Below are 20,592 nucleotides of genomic sequence, written 5' to 3'. Positions count from 1 at the left end.
TTCAATAAGCTAGTGAAATTTATACGGGAACTCTGAAATCTCGTAGGCGATTTTCAAAACTGACGTGTAAATTTCAAAACTCCGTTCAAATTTCAAATATACTGTAGTATCGTTCACGCGTGACCTGGGTTGACTGTAACTATCACTCCGCAATCCAATATACAGGTTTGGATTTGGCAACAACTGAAATCACTGGATGCGGGGAGAGTATGTATGTCGACATTGGTACTAATTAGTGTCTAGGGTTTAATTTAGTGTACATATGAGTGCAGAATGGATAAACGCCTCCAAATACGTGTGTACCGTTCCGCTGTGTTACAAACGTGGAGTCCAAGCGATTTTTCGCCTTAGAACCTGAATTTTGTTGGTATTTGTTTGTTTGTTTATTTATTTGTTCTGTTGGCATTCACGGACCGCCGGAGGGTAGACTGGATGTTTGTTTTTAACCTTTCCTTTTTTGTTTTGATTTCTTCTTCTCTTATTGAAACTAGCCTTAGCCGCTTTTTACGAACTCAAATTTGATGAGCTGTAATCCACTTGAAGCCTTGAACCGCTGTAACCCCGCACTTTATCTCCTACTGAACTACCTTGATCGATTTTGCGCTCTAAAATCGTGTGATGCAAGTTAGTTTTGGGGATTTGCATGGAAGCGATTGGTTTAATAACGTGAAAAATTTGGTGAGTGAAATTTCAGTATAATTCATTATCGTACGCTGCCCCTTTAGCATGACAGGCGTTCGTTCTGAGACTGTTAGCGAGTGAATCGAGTGAATTATTGAAGTGTCTGGCGCGAGCGTGAAACCTGTTTCCATGCTCGCCAACATGTTGAAGTCTGATCTCGTGTGCTCAGTTGAATTGGTCAGCCATTTCAACAATTGAGCAGGTTTCAATCGATTACCTTAAAACCAAGGCTACTCTTGCTAGTTATAAACATCAACTAGCGCAATGAACCAATCAGAAAATACATTTGAACTGGCGCCAAGCGGGCAAAAACCGGTTAACAGTATATTCCTCTTGTATGGAGCAAATATCGCATATCTTTAATGGCCACTAAAAGCAATATTTCTCGGACTTGGCCAGTGGCACGTCGCTGAAGGCGCGATAAATGTTTTGAAAGCGCTATTCGCGGCCGTGCATTTAAAAAGTGTCTGCCCAGCTGGCATGGACTTGTAAATAGTGAAGTCCAAGCCGAGTTTTGGGATCCTGCATACTGTGCAGGAAGCTTGCTTTGTACAGTGTATTGTTTTGTGTTTCGAGTGAAGTATGCACTACGACAAAAATATTGTCTAGACGCAATGATCAATACAGATCGTGCATAGAATGCATCACCGACGATCGAGCACTGCCACCGATTGATGACCTAAAATATAAAACAGAAAATAAATTAGTTCCTTTTATGAATTTATGAATTAAATTGCTATAGCGGGTTATGATACAGCAGACTTGGCTCAAGTGACCTTTAGATTGCCTGCAAGAGTCCGCCTGACCGTTATTCAAATGAGAAATGAAATTTTTTTTACATTGATTATATTGGTTGGAAGATGAAGAAAAAAGCCGATCATTTATCCAAATTGGTCATATTTCTTTTCATCAGCAGAGCGAAACACTAAAATCCGACTTTAAACTCAAAATGTATCACGGAACTTGACGTCTAAATAAGCGAATTAGACGGTCTAATATTGGGTACTACGCGTCGGTAAAAATTGTGATCAATCCCTCGCTACTCGATTACCACTTTAGACTATGCAAACTTATCGAGCAGTTTTTAATTTTCTCTGACCATCCCGAGGCAACTGAGTGTCGAAATGTGTACGAAACACACTATAAAAAGACGGGAAATGTGTACGTTACACTGTACAAATAATTTAAAATGTTTTAAGAAATGCAAAGAGTTTAATGAAAGACAAGTACCTACCTTCTCCATTCTCTCCATCTGATCAGATGTCTCGTGGTGGATAATGCACTCGTGCATTTCAGAGTGACTCTTTCAGTTCATACCATTCTAGAACAGCTGAGTGAAGAATCCACAGTCTGTACTTCTCTGACCAACCTAGAATCACTTCACTTGATTAGATTTAGCGTCAGTTGCAAACAAATGCCAGAAGTTTACAAGTCTTCCGGCTTAGCTGTTTGAATAATTTAGTATTTGACCCTTGCCACAAGACTTTTCTAGGAAAAAAGGCCGGGTGCGGTGTAAACTGAGTCTTCTCGATTTCTGGGAAAAGCCTCATGCATAATTAAAAACAGTATTAACAACAACATAGTCGTTCGATATTGTTTGAGAAATGCTGTTTTTAAAGCTAATGAAAGGAAAGGGAAATATTCTTTGCTTAAACTTGGACAGCTGTTTCAATTTCATTTTAAAATTGACAGGACTCAGTTGGAACTGGCAACACACCAGTGAATTTATGTCATGGTGACGTTAGCATTCAAGTAAAGGTTGAATGTGTTCCAACAGTAAAAGATTGTTATTTCAGTGGTGTGATGTTTAGTGGAAATCATCTCATTAATTGGACATTGTTAGATACATAATTCGTTGTCATATACTCATCTGTGGTATCTTACAGCTGATTTATCGTGGGACAAATAAGACACCTTAAAACTGCTGCACAGTATACCTTTAAAAATTTTACAAGTAATATGAAACCTCCTTCAAAAACAGCCTGCTCTTAGAATTCACATCCAGACCTTGGCAAAGAACATCTAGTAGACAGCTAGAAGTGCGAAGTCAGCTGTTACTAGGTATCATGAGTCAACACACAACCGAGAGATCGGTTCAGTTGTCTTCCGCAATCTGACTTTTGCCAGTAGCGAAGAGTTTGCCACGTGTTGTAGTCTTTATCGTTGGTAAACGAACTGAAACTATGACGGTAGTTCCAATAATGAAATTCGTGACCAGGTACAAAAAATAACTTTGACATCGATAATAAATGGAAATACAACCAATACCTAAGGGAAGAGTTTGTTGAGACGATTGACGGTTTGTGAAATTCTTCTAGAGATGGATATTTGCGTATGGCTCTGGCAATTAAATGTGTTCTTATCCAACTTCAGAAAAAAACATTAAATTCTTTGCAGTCTGCGCACTGAAATACACATCACAGTGAAAAGTCGTTTGCGAACCAGGCAATTAATGTAAACCATAATACCCATCAACAAAATGTTCCTTGCGCTTTACCTCTGTGCTACTGATTAAGAAGTTTCAATGAAATAGTCATAATCAAAGTATGACTATTCCAGAGAGTGAAGTTGTTTCCACATTGCTATCAACACATCAACACATTCCCGAGAGAGCCGACCCCTCAGGTTACCTTTCTGTTCCATCGCATCTACTGCTTCTTGAAGTAATTTGGACGTTATCTTTGGATGAGCATCGACGTTCCTGGTCTCCTGGAGTAATTTTACCGCTTCTTCGTACGTTTCGTCCCAGTTGAGCTTTTTCTGGAGTTCAGCCCATCTTAGCCTTGCTGCTTCTTTCTCCTCTTCCGTCTTGGGTAGTCTCTCTACGTCCCGGCGAATGGTTTTCACCTTGTAATTGGCGAGTGGTGTGAACGATTGTGGAAGGACATACGCGTACATTTTGGCTTGCAGTTGTCGGCTAAGTTCACCCAGACGTAAGGAAGCTTGCAAGTCGGGCGAAACTGGTGGAGAAGCCAACATTTGCCTTCCTTCTTTAACAGACAACAGTGGGAACAACTTTTGTTGGGTATCCTGGAGGTCTTTCACCTCCTTCTTCAAATTTTGATTTTCATTTCTTGTCTTCTCCAGGTCTTGCTTCACACCTTCCATTTCTCCAGACACCACTGCTAAATGTTCCCTCAAGCTGATATTTTCCTCTTCGTGGGCCAGCTTTGCTTTATCAAGCTCTTCGACTTCCCTTTCGACGCGGTCAAGCTTCCCCTCCACATTTCTAAGCTTGTCTTCCAAGCCTTTCTTTTCGTTTTCCAGTTTGCTGATTCTGGACTTGAGCTTTGAAATTTCTTCGATCCTAGTTTTCAAGGCGATATCCAACTTCTTGTTTTTGTCTTCGAGATCTTTCATGGCCTTGTGTAAGCGCGCTATCTCCTCATTCTTCTCCTCGATTTTTTCCTTTAGAGATACGATTTCCTCGCCGTGTTGATCGATTATTACTTCGTTTATTCTTTCCTGCTCAAAGGACGTTGTCTCCTGCACAACGCTTAGAATAGCTAAGGCTGGTCGGCCACGGTGTTCGATCCGTCTCAAATGGTCTTCACCCATTTTCTGTCTATTCAGACAAGATTCCTTTTAGAAACCTTGTTCCGAAGATGTTTATTTCGCGTGTTCTTCAGATGCTGAAATGGCAAGATGTGACAGAGAAAATTTTACCCAGGATACGTGGCGTCTGTGGTCTGCGCATGAGCAAAAAAGATGAACGGTAATGGTTGGATCTTTCTGAGAAATTGCGCCGTTGGGGGGCTTTACAATGATTGTTTACGCACTTCAGCAATTCCGGTTATGTGTTTTACGTCGTTTAACTCGTCTAACCGGTTATATTTTTATTGTTCGATAAGGATGTGAAACAATTGCGCGAAATGTGCGCTCCTTCCATTGGTTAAAAGAAAAATGAAATATTTCTGTGGGGGTACGCTGCGGTTTAGAAAGCGGTTTTCATGGTAAATAGTTCGGATTTTGCTCGTGTGTTTTGTCACTGTAAACCTTAGATAACGAGTTTTTCAAACTGGTCTTCCATCAATCTGAAACAAGAGGTGGTGGTTATCTTTCAAGTCAGGATACAAACTAGCACGTAAAAAAAAGTGTTTCCTAGGGGACAGAGGTTGCCCAAGCAACATAAAATAAATTAGAATATCCGATGAGTTGGCCACGAAAATAAAACTTAAACTGTTGAGTCAGCGTTTCCTTACGAAATTCCCTCAAGTGTTAAAATTGTATTTTCGTTGTGCACCGTAATGGCACCATTGCAAGCTTTTTAGCCGAGAACCAGACGTTAACAATAGTCCCTTGATATTTTTAGGGGATGACGGTTATGTTTTTACCTTTTTACCCGCAATATTCAAGGACGAGTCAGATATGAATAAATAGTTTCCAAAGAAACCAACATGACATAATAATCACTGTCGAATTCTGTTATTGGAAATGACTTCCATCCTGATCAGGAAAGTTGGTCTCTTATAATTAAGCAGGGGGTCGGTTACAATGGTAAAAGTCGCTCTTGACCGGTGCAGTCGAACCTTAACTCCGGTTTCCTTCCCATAAAGCTACTAAGAGTAATTCTACTACACTTCCCTCCCCCACCCCTCTCCGATTTCAAGCTTAGCCCATCGCACGACTACCTGAAGCAGTTAATAGCTTTCTGTAATGGTTTGCAGTTGCATTTCAGAGCAATGTAGAGACAGAAGCTAGCCTCAAACCTCCGATCTTTCAACCAAGACCGTGACGCGCTAACCACCGCAGCTAGGCGATGCCACGGTCGTTTGAGAGGAATTCTGAATACAAGGTCTGTGAATTGGCTTCTTTTATTGTTGTGAGTAGGGCGTAAGGGTCAGCAAATGGTGCGAGCGTTGTGAAGCCCGGTCCCTTTCACTGCTCCCCTTTCCTCGTCATCTCTACGCTCGCTGGCGTTTCTTTTCGTTGTCGTTCCCAGTTAAGATACTCCCCACGGGTTATTAGAGACGTACACGGTGATTGAATAGTTGTCGGGAGATAACAAGAGATTTTAATCTATACAGCATTTGTTGGTAGAGTATTTGGAATATTGCGACGTTAAATGACATTTATCTGCCTAATCTTCACCGTATCGCTCAATAAGATTATTGAATATTTTGACTGTGAACTGACCAATCACAGCAGAACTTAGGTTATGTCGTGACGAACACATGCACGAATGTTTGAATAATTTTTTAATCAGCTTGAATTGCTGTCTTGAAATTAATGGAACTTAAAAGCCAGGCGCAACTCTGATGCATCTGTTGAAGTTTTCGACTTATCCTCCGAACCACTTTTTAATTGTCAATGTGTAAATTAAGGTCGAATATTTTAAGCTTGTTAAGGCAATCGCAATTGTCATGTCACGCTGTTTCCACGAGGTGCAGGTTGTTGATTGAGGTCGTTTTCTCAGAAAACCGGCGCGCTTTCTCGGAAAAGAACGAACAATAGAATAAACAAACGCTAAATGAAACATCTGCTATGTATTTGATAACTTCAATCGAAGAATTCACCGTAAGTAGTACACTTTTCAACTGGACCTGTTTCTCGAAACCAAGTTATGAACTCATCATTCCTGGGTTGAAACGTATTTGTTGACTGAAGTTCAATCAACTGTATTTTCATTTTCACTGACCTCTGAAGCCTAACAAGCCTATTATCGAAGCAGACGGCCAAAGAGCAACTGGTACGATTATATAACATACCTTGGTTTTTCGAATTTTGTTGGAAAGGGATTCGATGATAATGGTTTACACTGACTTTAATTTTACTACATTAACTTTGAGAATTGTGTTAAGATCGTGTATTTCCATGTGACCGAGGAAATGGTAAATGTCTTCCAGGATTTTATCGTGTGATTGCTGGCTCTTTGATTCTGTCTTTTTATCATCATATTGATGATAGTATAGGTCCAAGAAAATCAGTTGCTTGAACAAATCCCACGGACTAATCAAGCAAGAAAGTAAACATCGGTCGTAGTTTTGGCTTCCTTGCATGTAAATCAGTCATTATCCCGCCAGGTATTAAAATGCAACGGTATTCTCAAGGTCACAAAATTAATGAGCTCTCATCCATACTTGTTTATAAAGAAGGAGACAGTGTCTTTCGCCACATCTCGGATAAACTATTAAAAGTATCATAAAATTGTGCATGTTATCGCTTAACACCGCTTTTTTTTACCAAAAACCTGTATTTTTTATTGTATGTGTGTAATATGGCAAAATAAAATAAATGTTAAATTTTTCTATTCATTTGGCGACACAGAATTGGAGAATAATAATTCAAGGAAGTGTTGTCCGTAAAATCATTTTGCAAAAACGTTTTTGTGGTTTATGATGCTAAATTTTATCTCATCAAGTTTTTGTTGTACATGTCGCTGATATGACATGGTTACTGACCTCCTTCAGCATAGTTCAATTTCTCAGAAACTCTGCCTCTTCGTTTAAATTTCGTAACTTGCTTGGAATAACAGTGATTAATATTGTCGTTCCAGGACTGTATGATGATTTAAAAGTGAATTTTGGCGACTTGACAGACTTAAATTTCGTTAATGTTCGAGTACAATGTGAACTACACTGTCTCAGTCGTCCAGAGTATATAAAACACTGCTAACGTCTGCTATAAGATAAGAAATGAGATACAAACTACTAAAGAACTGCAAAATTTTTAAATATCTTTTTGCATCATCGCTCCTTATTTCCTTTCCAACATATGAGGACACCACTCACCACCACACAACCCACCACACCGTAAACTGAGTCTTAAAATCTTCCTTTTAAATCTGCACCAGAGCTAGCACTCTTGGTGAGATGAGCAACTTGTGCCAAGTACCAATACAGATGTAGACGCAAAATGAACTGAAAAATAAATGACCATTGAACTCAGCGAAATGAGGACTAGCCTAAAATCTGACGCAGCAAAACATAAAGTGAAGTAAAGTAAGATTGCACACCACAGCAAAATTCTTCTTTGCATTTACAATAAAGAATCGTCCATGTTTTATTTGGACATTGCACGCAATACATCGGTTCGGTCGATGACACCGCACTGATGATACTGTATTTGAGGAAATAGATTTCTTTTAGTTTCTTGTCTATCATAACTTGGTTTCGGGCACTTTTCAAAACTATAGATTGCATCAGAATTAAGTCTACCGGTTTCCAAAAACAAGAAACCGGAAAATTTCTTTACTGCTTCATAATATCCTTTATCATCTTGAGCAATTTTACAAAAAGCTATCTAGAATACAACATTTTATTTTCGCTTTAAACGTTCGTTCTAACTTTTCTTGGTGTTTAAAAAGAACTATTCTCAGGGTTAATTTTAAAAAAATTCCTACAACAAATCGATGCGATCCCTCGGTTAAACGTTGAATTCGTAACGGAAAGTTTGACTGAATGTCCGTTGTGCTACTCCTTCTATATAAAATATTGTGCGATACTTCTTCATTAGTAATAGAGCGAGAACTTTCCATTTTGTACCACAAACTAAATACAAGAAGAAATAAGCCTTACTCCATTTGCTGCAATTGTTTCCAGATGGATATCAATTCGAGGACACGTTTCAGCGTAAGCCATCCCTTCAGGTTACCTTTCCCATCCATGAGTTCTGCCGCTCTATTGAGACCATCCTCTGTTAATGGAGTGGGATGAGCATCCAGATTTCTACTATCTTGAAGCGCTTTCATCGCTTCTTCGAAAGCTTCGTCCCATTTGAACTTTCCGTTCAGCTCTTGCCATTTTTTCTTGGATCGCTCCTTTTCCTCAGTCGGTTGAGGAAGTTTCTCCAAGTCGCGGTGTATGTTCTTCATCTTGTAATTTCTGCTGGACAAAAACGAATTTGGAAACACCACCTTGTACATCCTGTTTTGGACCTGACGGCACAATTCTCCCAAGGATAGCGAGGCATGCAGTTCGCGATCGGCTAACTGCAAATGCCGTGGTAATAGCGGCGGAGTTATTTGGCGTGGTCCTTTGGCGAGACCTGAAGGTGGCGGTATCTCCTGCTTATGTTGTGATTCTCGTAGCTCCTTTATTTCCTTCTTCAGTGCTTGGTTTCTACTCTCCATCTTGCTCTTGACTTTCTCGAAACTTTCTTGCATGTCCACGCTTTTCTCCTCTTGAAGAATTTTTGCTTCGTTCAATTCTTTGATGTCGTTCTCCATGCGACCAACTTTGACTTTCACAGATTGCAACTCGTCCTCCAGTTCTTTCTTATTATTTTCAAGTCGACTGATTCTCGTTTTGAGAACCTTGATCTCTTCGTTTCTAGACTTCAGCGCCACCGTCAGCTCTTGGTTTTGCTCCTCGAGAGTTTCCACTGCTTTCTGTAAATCGACGATTTCTCGGTTCTTTTCATCAATCTGCCTCTTGAGAGACTCGATATCTTCGCCATGTTGGCCCATCACAATCTCGTTCATTCTGGCGCGTTCTTGGTACACTTCTCTTCTAACGGTGACGTTCATTCCTAATAAAGCTGCCATTGGATCGACATCTTCACTAAGCTGTCTGAACTGGTCCTCGGTGATCATGATGATTGTTTGGCAAATAAATCCGCGAAAATGTTTTTCCTAAAACTACAGCACTTCTGATGGCCTACAAGTCCGTTTCTATGATTGTCAGTAAACTTCTGGGAATCACGCAGCTTGGTTGGTATTCATTCTCAATGACGTGGCTGGTCCTTTAACCAATCAGCGATTTTTGTAGTCCACCCGTGATCGGCTATTGAATACTTTGACATGCGCAATAGTGACATGGATTTCTCGGAAACTTGTTTACCGTCGGAATATAGAAAATATTAACATATTCACACGCGGGCACGGAACTTCATGGTATGGGTCGTGACTCTAATCACTGTGTTCACAGTCGTTCTTTTTGAAGTCTCATGTTAAGGTCGTCTTGTTGGTTTGCTTTGTTGGGAAAGGTTGGTTCCTAAGCCAATCCGTAACACGATTTTTAACTGCGTTCATCTTTGCTAAAAACGAGAGTTAGGACTGCGATTCTTGGATCAGAAACTGAAAATGATTGCATTCGGGCCAGAAACCCCTTTAGTCATCGTCTAAAAATCATTCCCATTTGAACAAGTAAAACATCAGTCATGATCACTCAACTGAAGCACATTTTAATGTACCAAAGAACACGTACTCGATTTAATTTGAGTAATTACAAAGCTTTAGCTGTAAAACTAAGGGCGAAGCCTGTAAACAAAGCTCAGCATATTATACAGCTGTAAAAATGCTCATTCCACTCGTTTGGGAGCACTTCTGCTCGAACAGTAATAGTTTCAGGTTAGAAAATCTGAGATTTCTTATGTATGCTGAGCCGTTCAACAAGGAATGACCGTTTTCATGTCCGCAACAACGACAAAAGTAGACATATCTTTGTTTGTTATAGGTGTTCGTTGGCTTCTAGCATTGAAGACACCATAATGAATAAACAACAAATTGCGTCCAATTTTTTTTTACATTCGATTTAATTACCGCTTCTGTCAGCGAGACTGCGTAAAATCTGCACTTACATTAGCAATGTTTCTTCCTTTTTCCTAAAGTTTCAAACCTATAGTGAACCCCACCACTGATTTACATCCGCTCGTAATAACTAGACTATAACTGTAAATTGTAGCCCTTAGCCGGACTTGGCCAGCAAAATGTTCGACTCTATGAATTATAGTTTCCTGGATCTACAGACTTTCTATCAACCCGAATGTTTCCCTTACATTAGGTTGCTAACATACAGCGAACAAATTGCAAACGCCATGCATTGTTTGGCCTGTTATTACATTGACGAAAAGAAGATAACTTTCAAAATACGCTTATATCACAATGCACTGTTTTCAGAAACTACCTAGTGTAATTCATAGCATAGAAACTTAAATTTCCTTGGAATATTTCACATTATTTAAAAGGACTCAGCACTGAGACTCTTCGAACTTGCACTGAAATATGTTTAGAACTTTGTTATAATCTTTTGTGGACTTCAAAGGAGAATTTACTCATGCGTATACTACTCGTTCGAAAACACATGTGATTCTTGATATTTTCTCGCGAGAACTCAGTCTCAGTAAATGTATTCTCTTCTTAATAGCGACGAATCAGTTGAAAATGTCATCAATACTGCATGAACAAAATGGAAAACAACCGACATGTTTTGACACCAGTGATTTCTTGGAAACCGGGTGAATGGTTGGTTTCCCGGAAAATAAACTTCGATATCAGTCTAAATACTTCTTACGATGTATGAAATAAATGGTTTTCAGATGTATATAGACCAAGATCATGAAGATGCATCGATTTAGAATTTTGAATTACCTTTCGTTCATGCGAAATTGCTGACATAAAAGTTGAACTTGCTATTGAAACAACGGCTAAAAGCAAGTGATGACGCTGACTAAAATCGAAAGTTGAAACACATTGAAATGCCTTGGCCCCAGTATATTCACTTCTACGGTAAACCTAATTTTCCATGCAGGTTCGTCCATTGTTCATTGTCAAAGAAAATACAAGTTACATTTCTACCGACAAAAAAAGCATCAGCAGTTCGTCCTGGCGACTTTGCCTACTAAACGTCTAATCAAAAATCCATTATTTTCAACATCTTAAGCTTGATTCGGCGTTTTCCACATCACTATTAATTCTTCGACGCAGTCTGCGTCGTGCCAGTCCGTGAGTTTACCTTCCTTCTTCATCAGTGCCACTGACTCAGCGAGCAATTTCTCGTTGAATTCAGAATGAGCGGCTCTATTTCTACTGTCTTGAATCGATTTCACTGCTCTTGTGTGTGTCTTCGTCCAGTTCAACTTCTTCTTGAGGGCTTCCCATCTTCCTTGTGCTTCACGTTTCTGTCGCTCATCTTTGAGATCTTCCATATCTTCTGCAATGTGCTTTATTTCATAGCTCTTCTTTAAATCGTACAAATTTGGATGAACTTTCTGGTACATCAAGGATTGTAGACTCCAGCATAACTCACCCAGGATCAATGTAGCTCCCTCGACGGCGCGGTCAGAAACGCTTGCCAAAGCCATTCTTTCAGGGACCCCAAAAGGTGGCCTACGCTGTACCACTTCTCGCAGATTTTTGACTTCCTTTTTAAGGGACGTATTTTTGTTTCTGCTTTCCTCGAGACTTTTCTTCACTCTTTCCATTTTTATGGACAACTTCTTTACATTCTCCTCCATTTTAATATTCTTCTCATCGTTGCTCTTGCTCGCTTCTCTCAACTCATCGACTTCCTTTCTCACAGCCTCTAGTTCGACTTCAAGGGATCTCAGTTTCGTCTCTATGGCTTTCTTCTCGTTTTCTACTTTGTCGATTTTGTCCTTCAGAGCTTTTATTTCTTCGTCCTGCCGAAAGATTTCAACTCGTCGTTTTGTTCTTGGCGCCTTTACACATGTTTGTGTAATCTCGTTATTGCCTTATTCTTTTCTTCGATTTCTTGCTTTAGGCTCTCGATTTTCTCGGTAATTTCTGCTTCAAAGCTCATCACCGTTAGCATCTCAAGACTGAGGGACTGCTGAGCGGCCATAATTTTTTTGGCTTCTTCCACTCTGCGAGACGGAGCTTCACTCATGTTTTCCGCAACTTTACCGACGAGGAGACGACCGAAACACACTGGTAGATGGCGTACTAACAAACCGTAGGGCCTATTTGCTTGATGGACAGGTTTAATCAATTTTATATGACGTGTCTACTCAGCACATGCGCGTGGTACAGAGTCTATAACCATACATCACCTGACCTCACAAGTTTACAAGTTTCCTTCAGTTGATTGATGACTAAGCTTATAACAGTGCAAGCGCTTTCTTTCGCATCATGCCATTGACCAATCACATTCGTTACTTTCTTATGATAATAACAAACCAAAAAAAACGTCCCGTAGATCTTTTCAAAACACATTGCAACAAACTAGTTAGACGAGTGAGCGTATTCTAAATCAGGAGCTGTCAATTACCTTTTCAACTGTTGGTTATGCCATTGGCTGTTGGTTACCATGGATTTCTTCACAAGGTCACGAAGGCGAAGAAATATGGCGTCCACATCACGTAATTCATTATTGTTACGTTTGACATTAAAGATTCAAATAAATCTGCGTTTTGTAGCAAGGAAATGAATATGCGTTAGGGAAGGTAGAGAATGACTTTTAACTGAATATGGAGTTACTTAAACAGTTAATACCTTCAGTCAGCTATTAATTTTTAAGGGCTTCGATCGCAAAGGAAAATTGAGGTTAACCTTTCAATAAAGCTCTCTTCAGTCTATTCTCGATACAATTGTAGGGAATATGTTCTAAAGTGTAAATGAAACAGTTGCATAGTCCTGATGGCATCGGAGATTAAAAATAGTGCCACCTGTGACCGTTTTCAAGCGAAAAAGTGGGAAACCGTGCCATGGAAACAGAAATATATATACTATATACATGCAGCAAACCAGTGAAGTATCCAAGAACATTGTTATTGGACGAGACAGGTGTTTTACAACAGTGCATTTCACGTCCTGTCGTATGGAAAGTAGAATGAATATTATTGGGGTAATTTATCCCCTTTATTGGATCATTCTTTTTTTTTCTCTTTTCTTTTCATCGATTTGCTTCTTTAGGTAGTCGATATCTCCGCTGTGACTGAACATCATGACTTTCATTCTTACGCGCTCTCGATTCACTTCTCTTTTGGCTGTAAAATTCATTCCTAAGAAAGCCGCCATTGGGGTGACATCTTCACTTAGCTGTTTGAACTGTTCTTCGGTGATTCTGATGACTGTATGGCAGAAATGTTTTTCTAGAACTACTCAGGAGCTTCTGGTGGCCAATACGCTCGTTTCTGTGACCGTCAGAAAACTGTTGGGGTCAACACACCGACTGGCGGGTATTCGTTCTCAATGACGTGACTGTTTCTTCAACCAATCAGCGAGTTTGTATTCCACTCAAAAGGCCGGCTGAACCTATTGAATGCTCTGACATGCGCAATGATGAGATGAATTTCTCGGAATCGTGTGCCCCCAGGTATTGCATAGAAAATTTAATATATTCACACGAGGGTACGGAAGTATTAATAGGAACTAGATGATATGGGCTTTTCTGAGAATAATCACTGTGTTTCCAATCGTTCTTTTTTACATCCAATGTAAAGGTCGTCGTTTGGGTTAACTTGGTGCGAAAGTTTGGTTTTAAGCCAGTCCGAAACATGATTTTTAACCGCGTTTATCATAACTGAAAACAAGAGTTTAATACTGCGATTCTTTGATCAGAAACTGAAAATGATTGCATTCGGGCGAGGAAACCCCTTTAATCATCGTCCAAAAATCATTCCCATTTAAATAAGTAAAACATCAGTCTTCACTCAACGTTAGCTGAAACACATTTTAATGTACTAAAGAACACCCTGTCGATTCGCTTTGAGTGATTACAAAGCTTCAGCTGTAAAACTAAGGACGAAGCCTGTTTACAAAGCTGAGCATATTAAAAAGCTGTAAATATTCCACACGTTTGGAGCACTTCTGCTCGAACAGAAATAGTTTCAGGTTAGAAAATCTGACAGTTCTTGGTATACTGAGCCATTAAACAAGGAAGGACACTTTGCATGTCCGCAACAACGACAAGACATCTCTTTTTATAGGTGTTCGTTGGCTTCTACCATTGAAGACATCATAATAAATAAACAACAAATTGCATCAATTTTTCAGCTACTGCCAGCATTCGATTTAATAACCGCTTCTGTCAGCGAGACTGCGTAAAATCTGCACTTACATCAGCAATGTTTCTTCCTTTTTCCTAAACTTTCAAACCTATAGTGAACCCAACCACTGATTTACATCCGCTCGCCAGTAATAACTAGACTATAACTGTAATTTGTAGCCTTTAGCTGGACTGGCCAGCAAAATGTTCGACTCTATGAATTATAGTTTACTGGATCTACAGACTTCCTATCTACCCGAATGTTTCCCATACATTAGGTTGCTAACTTAGAGCGAACAAATTGAAAACGCCATGCATTGTTTGGCCTATTGCTACATCGACGAAAAGACAATATCTTTCAAAATACCCTTATATCACAATGCACTGTTTTCAGAAACTACCTTGTGTAATTCACTGATAGCATAGAAGCTTAAATTGCCTTGGAATATTCCATGTTATTTAAAATGACTCAGCACTGAGACTCCTCCAACTTGCACTGAAATGTGTTTAGAACTTTGTTACAATCTTCTGTGGACTTCAAAGGAGATTATTCAGGCGTACACTACTCGTTCGAAAACACATGTGATTCCTGATATTTCCTCGCGAGAATCTCAGTAAATGTATTCTCTTCCTAAGAGCGACGAATCAGTTGAAAATGTCATCAATACTGCATGAACAAAATGGAAAACAACCGACATGTTTTGACACCAGCAGAACACATTTAGCATTAGGGCTTCCTTACTACTAAGCAGCTAATAGTTTTAAAAAATGATCCAAGGCTGATCCAAGTGTGATTTGAGACCAGGTAATATAGACTCGTAAATGGGGCTTTCGTTTTACACCGACTAAAGCCATTGATTCATTTAAACAAATACTGACAACCAGTGCTGAAATATCAAGAGTGGCGCTCCGCTATGACTGAGGTTCCTTTATTTTTCCTTTAGATTGATATCCCGCATGGCTGAACCATTTCTTGGAAACCGGATGGATAATCGGTTTCTCAGAAAGGAAAATTTGGTACCAGCCAACATTCATTACACGTCGTAGAAACTGAAAATATTCTTCTCTAAAAATATAGGCGCCGTATGGAAACGTCTAATAACGTGACATGTATCCTTCTAAATCTTGATACCGAAATGGAAAATCATACATGTAAAAGTTGAAAATGTTAGAGAATTAATGAAGCTAACCGACATCTACACTCGAAATATATATTATAGTGATACAGTGAAATGTTTTGGCCCGCTATCTCTCCAAAGTCGACCGCTTTTTACAGAGGCCTTTGCTTGAGTTTGTCAATTGCTAGCAAACCATTGTGAAATTACACACCGGGTAAATCCAATGAGACGAAATCAGTAGAATACAGAAACAACAAGATCTACAAACCTTTAGTTCTATCTCGCGATTAGCAACAACAATGTATAGTTCATCCTAAATTCTCAGTTAAAGACTTTGACTACTAAATATCTATACAAAAACGGTAACAGTATTTACTAACTGCAACATCTGATCGGACATCATTTTGCCGTAGTGTTTCCATTAGACGTGTTGAAGCGTTTTCCACATCGCTATAAATTCTTCTATGCACGCGGGGTTGTGCCAGCCGGTCAACTTCCCTGCATTCTTCATCATTTCTGCTGAGATGAAGATCAATTCTTCGTTCAGGTCTGGATGAGCGGCAAAATTTCTGCTCATCTGAAGAGATTTCATCGCTCTTATGTGTCGCCTTTTCTCCCAGTTCAATTTCGTCTTGAGTTCATCCCATCTTTGCTTTGCTTCAATTTTACATTTCTCGTCTTGTATGTCTTCTATGTCTTCCTCGATATGCTTTACTTTGTATGTGTAACTCTTTGCTTCTTCGTATAAATTTGGGTGAACTTTCTTGTACATCATGGCTTGTATTCGCGTGCACAGCTCACCCAAAACCAGCGAAGGTCCTTCCATAGGGTCAGAAACGTATGGTAAAGCCATCCTTTCAGAGACACCAATCGATGTCTTTCGCTGCACCGCTTCTTCAAGACTCTGGATCTTCTTTTTAAGATTAGTGTTTTCACTTCTTGCCTCGTCAAGACTGTCTTCTATTCCTTCCATTTTCTTTGACAACCTCTCTACGTTCTCCTCCAAGGTAACATTCTTTTCCTCGCTGATCTTGTTCGCCTCTTTCAGCTCAACGACTTCCTTTCTCACCGCTTCCAGTTCGACCTCAACAGCTCTCAACTTCGTCTCCAATGCTTTCTTTTCCGATTCCAATTTGTCGATTTTGTCCTTTAGTGTTTTTATTTCTTTGTTTTTCGAATCCACCGTGATTTTCAATTCGCCGTTTTGCTTCCGAAGCTCTTTCATATCTTTGTGCAGTCGTGATATTGCTTCATCCTTTTCCTCGATTTCTCTCTTAAGAAACTGGATTTGCTCAGTATTTCGTTTAATAATTTCAGGATCAAGAGCCAGTCGTCCTCCCAGTGTCACACTTACTAACTGAGCCGCGTTATGGGCCGCAACCCCCTTGGTCATTTCCATTTGCCTTGATGAAGGGTCGTTCATCGTGTTTCTCACTAGATCGACGGTGGTGAAACAATTTGCTAGTCGAGTGTGTAACCACTACCGCGGATGGAATACAACAGGTTGGGGCGTATTTTCGTGATTATGACGTGTCTCTTACCTCATGCGCATGGTTGATAGTCACAGCCACTGACAAGGCGGAAGTAACACCGACAAAAACGGACGCAATCTCGTACCCAGAGTCCCCAGGCTTTTTGGTCAGCGGGTAGGCGCCAGGAGAGACTCTGGAGAATTGAAATTTTTGATTGGCTGCTCTGTATAAGCTCCGTAACGGCTTCCATTGTTTAACCGCAGAAATCCTGCGATAATAAAATTCCAGTTCCCCAGAGTGTCTCCTGGCGACCAACCGCTGGCCAAAGAGCTTGAGGACTCTGGGTACGAGATTGAAACGCACGAGGCTGAGCACACAAGTAATACAAATGAAATTAAGGCAGTGAGAAATATATATCATGAAGTGATTGAAAAGCGTCAATCTCTTTGTCACCGGCTATGCACGGAAACTTTGAAACTCATTCACTAAATGCTGTTTCTGTTTCGGAGCCCCCTGGCACTGAATTGAATGGTCGGCGTAAACTTTTCTCTAATCCCAATAGAATGTAGAAACGCGAGGTACATTTGTTTACAAACCACATCACTAGATTACAAGTTCTTGTACTCGACTGACGACAAATTGTATACTTCGGCAAGGGATTTCCATGGCATCATGTCATCGTTGCCGGATTTCATATCGTGGGGAACTGGGTATGAGTCTGTGTATTATGGGATATCGGACACAACACCCACATAGGCAGAAAGAGCACACCAAACTTTACAACATCCTCAAGTTTGGTGTTAATCAAGCCAATATTAGACGAGATACAGCCATTCAAAAACTCCTGAATCTTGAAATGCATACGTACGGACGCCGGACAAATTGTCCTTCGCGTCTGGCTATCACATTTCTTAGTAAATTTTTTAAAGTTTTTGAATGGCTGTATCTCGTTCAATATTGGCCCAAAATCCTACCAAACTTGAGGATTTTGTAAAGCTCGGTGTGCTCTTTCTGCCTCGTACCCAGTCCCCCACGATATGAAATCCGGCCATGATTGTCCAATGATAACAAGGCCGTATTCATATTCTCGGTAGTGAACTGGAACTAGTTTGCATACGAGGCTTAAGGTCGCGCAGGACCCTTGCAAATTTCTACGTTAGGTGTTTGCTCCTAAACCTTCACATTTCTGAATTTCTGAAGTCGATGGCGCTGACAATTTGTAGAAATGATGGCAGATGATGGAAGTATATGATGGCTGTGGTTTAAGTGTCCTAACTTAAGAGAATCTAGTGGTAAATCAAAACCTCTTTTGTGATGTCACAAAAGCAAATTTTGCAAATTTCAAGACTCGTTGAAAGTTATTGACTTCTAAAGGAGTAATCAAAGCGCTCGGTAAACGAGCTCGTGAAATGAACCCAGGGAATGAATTGATATTACGGATTATGTCTTAAGTTATTTGCGTCTGATTTTCATACCTAGGGTATGGGCAGCAGCTGTTTGCTAATGTAGCAAAGAAACACCACCGTGGCCGTCCTAATCAACTTTTGGTATAATGTTGGTTGGTGTCTTAGCAAGTCCTCGGGTTTGTAATCTGTACGTCGCTGGATCGAGTCCCGGAAGGGGCATATTCTGAGAGCTAATATTTTACCATATTTACCGTCCTGAAAACAACATTCAAAAACTCATTAATAATTTATAAGCCCATTGACCTATCAAATGGTCGATAAAACATCACGTGCAGTGGTTTTAAAACCCGATAAAACCTCCTCCTTATTAGTATGCGGTGTTTAATGTTTTTCTCGTATGCTAATTTCCAACGTTCACAAAAGCATCATTGTTATGAACTCTCTTGACACACGGTTTTCCAGGAATGTTTTTGAATTCGTTCAAAAAACTCGCAGCACGTGTTTTATCGGGTCTAAAACCACTCGGCTGCGCCTCGTGATTTTAAATCCGGATAAAACTCTGCTGCTCGTGTTTTAAACATTACTTAACCGTAATGTAGCGTTCTCCATTCCAGTATTTGAAAATCCATGTGAAGTCCGCACTTCGGTTGAATCGTTGGAGAGCTTGTGCAGTTAATTGAATTGAGAGTTCTCCAATCCCCAATATCCTTTTACCGGCGGTCGAGTATTCTTTAGGCTTTTTCTTTGAATTTCAAACTCCACGGAAACGTGTATTTTAATTGAAGAAGGAGAAAAACTCATTTTAGTCGTGCCCCATATTTGCCGAAAGTTTACAGCCCATCGAGCGACCGATGGAACGACCGAGCGAGTGACATTTTCGTTTATTACGATAACTCGTTCATTGTGCGTGCGAAACTCATGAGTTAAGAATGTTGAGATTGGACTTTTGTCAAATATAAACTGTCAAGTTTTGGGGAAATGGTTCAATAAATCCTCGGAAACTGACTTCTCGGAAAGTTATTACGTAGCGTTGTTTTCTTTGTCAAATGAGCTGCATTTGATTTTGCGACCTCTCTTTCTTTCTGTTTTAGCTTTAGATTATCTGCCTCGCTTGACAGAGCTGGTGGACCTGCCAAAAACTTGAGCACTGCGAGTTAACATCTGTTTTGTTTTCGGAGACTTAGGGTCTGTTATAGAAAGACAGGTTAGACGGTGTTTAGCAAAACCACGTTCTAAGCCATTTTCAATTTTGCCAACAGTCATATCCAAACATTGTGTGCGGCTGACGGTAACACGAAGACTTGTATCCCAGACTTGAAAACTATTTATCTACTTAAAATGAACCACTTGTAAACAGATTTGGAGGCCCACTGATTGTCTTAAGCCGCGGCCTAAGTTAGACTCTGTTTAAATAACTGGCCCTTATGGTGGCTGGCACCGGTTTCATCATTTCCAGCACTTAGACTTTGATGTATCAGTGCTACTACTCTTTCTCAATTGATACAACATTAATGGTATCGAACAAATGCCCTAACGTTGGCAAACAAGTTATGGTTGTTTTCTCGACTTGACAGGTTACAATAGTAACGGTGTAACCTGTTAAAAACGCCTCTAATTTTACCTTTAAGTGGTTATAACTCCAAAAGGGGCTTGGAGTAATCAGCACATTTAGATACAACTTTTTGCAACGTTTAAACAAAATTACCAAAAGGGCTCATCATCAGAGCCACCTTAACTCTTCGAAAATTGAAATGAGTCCGACATTCTAGTTGTCGAGCCTTTGGGAAAATCCTGCAACAATTCAAATTAATATTTCTGCTTTTTTTTCCTGCGGTACATATGTTGTACTCGCAATATATTTTTCCAGTTCTAATGTAAAGGGGCTCTGTCGTAGAGATGGTGCTGTATGGTTAAGACTTTGACAAGGAACCTCTTCACTAACCTGAAGTTGCTCTTGGCGGACCGGGAGGAAAATGTAAAGTGATTTGATCAGTTTTGAACGATTTTTCCAAAATGCGCAGAAATTCAAGTTTGTATCAATTGCAATCCTAGCAATCCGCAGCCAAAGGTTCACCATAAGGATTACTGTTAACAAAACTGAACCATTATTTTAACGTTTCCATCCATTCAAATATGATTTTTGGCCATTCACAATGATACTTAATAAGTTGACCCTGCCCCTTTAAGCACTCCCACTAAGAGTAATATATTTAACATACACCTCCTCAAGACAGACTTTATGAGATTG

General features: G+C 39.9%; 4 protein-coding genes across 5 annotated transcripts; all 4 read right to left on the bottom strand.

The window, feature by feature from the left end:
- Positions 1–125: 125 nt before the first annotated feature.
- LOC146479951 (uncharacterized) lies at positions 126–7,513 on the bottom strand. Of its 2 annotated transcripts, XR_014864925.1 has the most exons (3): positions 3,312–7,513; positions 1,916–2,050; positions 126–1,360 (listed from the first exon to the last, which is right to left on the bottom strand). XR_014864925.1 is itself a non-coding variant. In XM_085110812.1 (2 exons), exons 1-2 carry the CDS (start codon positions 4,237–4,239, stop codon positions 1,974–1,976), a joined length of 1,005 nt encoding a protein of 334 aa, XP_084966938.1. In that variant the 5' UTR covers positions 4,240–7,513; the 3' UTR covers positions 126–1,973. The 2 variants fall into 2 exon arrangements, 1 of the variants encoding a protein (XP_084966938.1); XM_085110812.1 differs by having other exon boundaries at positions 126–2,050.
- Positions 7,514–7,658: 145 nt separating this feature from the next.
- Positions 7,659–9,318, bottom strand: LOC146479950 (uncharacterized). The gene has a single exon (XM_085110811.1). The coding sequence runs from the start codon at positions 9,212–9,214 to the stop codon at positions 8,195–8,197; it is 1,020 nt and encodes a 339-aa protein (XP_084966937.1). The 5' UTR covers positions 9,215–9,318; the 3' UTR covers positions 7,659–8,194.
- A 470-nt stretch (positions 9,319–9,788) lies between these two features.
- LOC146479949 (uncharacterized) lies at positions 9,789–12,533 on the bottom strand. Its single transcript, XM_085110820.1, has one exon. It carries the CDS (start codon positions 11,854–11,856, stop codon positions 11,278–11,280), a length of 579 nt encoding a protein of 192 aa, XP_084966946.1. The 5' UTR covers positions 11,857–12,533; the 3' UTR covers positions 9,789–11,277.
- Positions 12,534–14,019: 1,486 nt separating this feature from the next.
- LOC146479948 (uncharacterized) lies at positions 14,020–17,117 on the bottom strand. Its single transcript, XM_085110813.1, has one exon. It carries the CDS (start codon positions 16,887–16,889, stop codon positions 15,888–15,890), a length of 1,002 nt encoding a protein of 333 aa, XP_084966939.1. The 5' UTR covers positions 16,890–17,117; the 3' UTR covers positions 14,020–15,887.
- Between the last annotated feature and the right edge of the window lie 3,475 nt (positions 17,118–20,592).

This window comes from Pavona decussata, unplaced genomic scaffold, assembly GCF_977016875.1.
Source record: "Pavona decussata unplaced genomic scaffold, jaPavDecu1.1 SCAFFOLD_58, whole genome shotgun sequence".
Classification (NCBI taxonomy): domain Eukaryota; kingdom Metazoa; phylum Cnidaria; class Anthozoa; order Scleractinia; family Agariciidae; genus Pavona; species Pavona decussata.
Note: the sequence above shows the minus strand (reverse complement) of the source record. Positions and strands in the feature narration are given on the sequence as shown.